Source organism: Apteryx rowi, unplaced genomic scaffold, assembly GCF_003343035.1.
Source record: "Apteryx rowi isolate R43461 unplaced genomic scaffold, aptRow1 scaffold_2787, whole genome shotgun sequence".
Classification (NCBI taxonomy): Eukaryota; Metazoa; Chordata; class Aves; order Apterygiformes; family Apterygidae; genus Apteryx; species Apteryx rowi.
This window is the reverse complement of record NW_020449182.1, coordinates 1-2,654: the sequence shown is the minus strand read 5'-3', so window position 1 is coordinate 2,654 and position 2,654 is coordinate 1. Positions and strand designations below refer to the sequence as shown.

Here is a 2,654-nt window from a genome sequence, read left to right as displayed (position 1 = left end):
AACACCTGGGCCCCTCCATGCCCAACCCATGATGACCCAACTCTGGACACCTGGGGCTCCTGCACCCCCCAGCCTGGTCCAATCYCGAACACCTGGGCCCCTCCATGCCCAGTCCATGATGGCCCAACTGGACACCTGGGTCTCTTGTCCCCCAGCCCAGTCTGACCCAGCCGGGTGCCCCCCCGCCCCGGACGCCTGGGTCCCTCACCTCCTCTGTCTCGGCAGAGCGGCGCGTGGACCAGACGAACTCCATGACGGCCACAAAGATGGCAACGATGAGGCCGCAGACGAGCACCACGAAGATGCCCCCGATGTTCTCCATGCCCAGCCCTGAGGGACGCGGGGGTCAGAGGGGAGCTCCCCAYCTCCGCTGCCCACCCTAGTCCCAGGGAGCCCTGCTGGCCTTCACCCCACCCCACTCCCAGCCCGCTCTCTGCCCCGGATGCCTGGGTTCCTCCCCACCAGGTCCACACCTTTGGCCCTGTGGTCCTCCTCCTTTGGGCAGTGCCCTCCTTCCCACCACTTCCGCTTGAGGATTTCCAGCCGGTTGTTCTCCTGCAGCTGCAGGATTGCCAGGGTGATCTCATCCCGAAACGGCGAGCCTGGAGGGGGCAGGATGGGGGGGTCCAGATGAGACCAGACCAGGGCTTGGCCCCCACCTCCCTCCCCAGCYTGCCCCCACCATGCCCGGAGGAGGCCCCACATGTTGTTGGCCCCCTACCCAGCGGCATCCCGATGCCGTAGCCCTTGGTATCCAGCAGCCCGCCGATCTGGGTGAGGTTGCAGTTGTGCCGGCGGTGGTACTCGTTCATGGTGGACTCCAGCAGGAAGGCGTACTTGGAGTTCAGCACCCGGGCGATGCCCTCCTCCGTGCTCTTCACGAAGACGCTCGGCTGCTTCGACTGCATGTAGTTCCACATGCGCTGGTAGGTCTGGTACCGCGAGTTCTGGGGGGAGATGGGCACGGGCGGCTCAACGGGAAGGCGGCTCCAGGGTAGGGGGGGGCAGCTGGGATAGCTGGTGGGGGCTGTGTTGAGTGAGGTTTTGTCGAGCTGGCTCAGGTTGGGTTGGGARAGATGGGTTTGTTTTGTTGGGTTGACCCAGGTTGAGTTGGGTTTGTTCAGTTGGGCAGGTTGACCCCCATTGGGTTAGTTTGGGTTGGGTTGAGCTGAATTAGCCTTTTTTGGCTGCCGTGTATTGGGTTGGGTTGAGTTAGGCTTGTTCAGCTGCCCTGTACAGTGTTGGGTTGACCCACTTTGGGTTGGGTTGAGTTGGGCTTGTTTGGGTGTGCKGTACTGGGTTGGACTGACCAACATTGGGTCAGTTTGGGTTGGGCTGAGCCAGTTTGGGTTAGGCTTTTTTGGCTGGGTTGGGTTGAATTGGGTTTGTTCTGCTGCGCTGGGTTGAGTTAGGTTGGGTTGAGTTGGGCTGGGTTGAGTTGGGCTTGTTTGGGTGTGCTGTATTGGGTTGGACTGACCAACACTGGGTCAGTTTGGGTTGGGTTGAGCCAGTTTGGGTTAGGCTTTTTTGGCTGGGTTGGGTTGAATCGGGTTTGTTCTGCTGCGTTGGGTTGAGTTGAGTTGGGTTGAGTTGGGCACAGTTGTGTCAGGTGGTGAGATTCGTGGCTGCACCATTCCCCATCACATTCCCATCCCTCCCAGGGTCTCCCACTGGAGCTAGAGCCTCACCTGGAAGAAGGTCATGGTGGAGCCGGCGTGGATGGTGCCGTACTCRATGTTGGTCTGGTCGGCCAAGTCATCAGCCGACTCGATGGGCACCTCCATCCGCTGCACGGTGAGGAAGGCGGCCAGGTTGGCCGTGTAGGAGGAGATGATGATGAGGGTGAAGGCCCACCTGCGGGACGGCCCCGGAGGCAGGGGGTCAGCCGAGACGGCCCGAGGACGGGTCCCCACCGCCGCCACCGCCGCCGCCGCCCGGCTCACCAGACGCCGCTGACGCAGCGGGTGGAGAGGGCGCGGGGCATGATCTCGGAGCCCTGCTGCATGAAGCCGCCGACGGGGAACCAGAGGCTGTTGCCCAGCGTGTACTGGTTCTCCAGGAGGTTGTGCCGCTCCCGCAGGCAGGGGTGCGGGTTGTACCACTCGTAGGGGCTCAGCCTGCCGGGGGGGGGCGCCGTCAGGGACGCCGGGGTGGGGGGGTCCCCCCCTCCACCGGCATGTGCCCCACAGCGCCCCCCCGGGACACCCCCACACCCTGCAACCCTGGGGATTTGGGGGGGGCCCTTGGAGTCTGGGGGGATTTGGGGGTCCCCCCAGGTTTGGGGGTGCACCCAGGGTCTGGGGAGGATATTGGGGTACCCTCGAGGTCTGGGAGTGCCCTGGGGGGGGATATCGGGGTGCCCCCAGGGTCTCAGGGAGATTTTGGAGTCTCCCCGGGGTTTGGGGGTGCCCCAAGGTCTGGGGAAGATATTGGGGTGCCCCCAGGATCTGGTATTGCCCCTGGGATCAGGGGGGGATATTGGGGGCCCCTTGGGTTTTGGGGGGGGGCCCTGAGGTTTGGGGAGGGATACTGGGGTCCCCCTGGGTTTTGGGGTTGCCCCAGGGTCTGAGGGGGATGGTGGGGGTCTCCTCGGGGTTTGGGGGTGCCCCAGGGTCTGGGGAGGATGGTGGGGTCCCCCTGAGGTTTGGGGGTGC

At 64.1% G+C, this 2,654-nt stretch overlaps 1 protein-coding gene across 1 annotated transcript; it reads right to left on the bottom strand.

The window, feature by feature from the left end:
* Positions 1-208: 208 nt before the first annotated feature.
* Positions 209-2,117, bottom strand: LOC112967500 (glutamate receptor ionotropic, kainate 5; the record flags this gene model as incomplete). Its single annotated transcript, XM_026068694.1, has 5 exons — positions 209-330; positions 474-602; positions 722-947; positions 1,689-1,854; positions 1,944-2,117. Coding segments are annotated over 5 exons (817 nt in total), but the record flags the coding sequence as incomplete, so codon positions are not given.
* Positions 2,118-2,654: the final 537 nt, after the last annotated feature.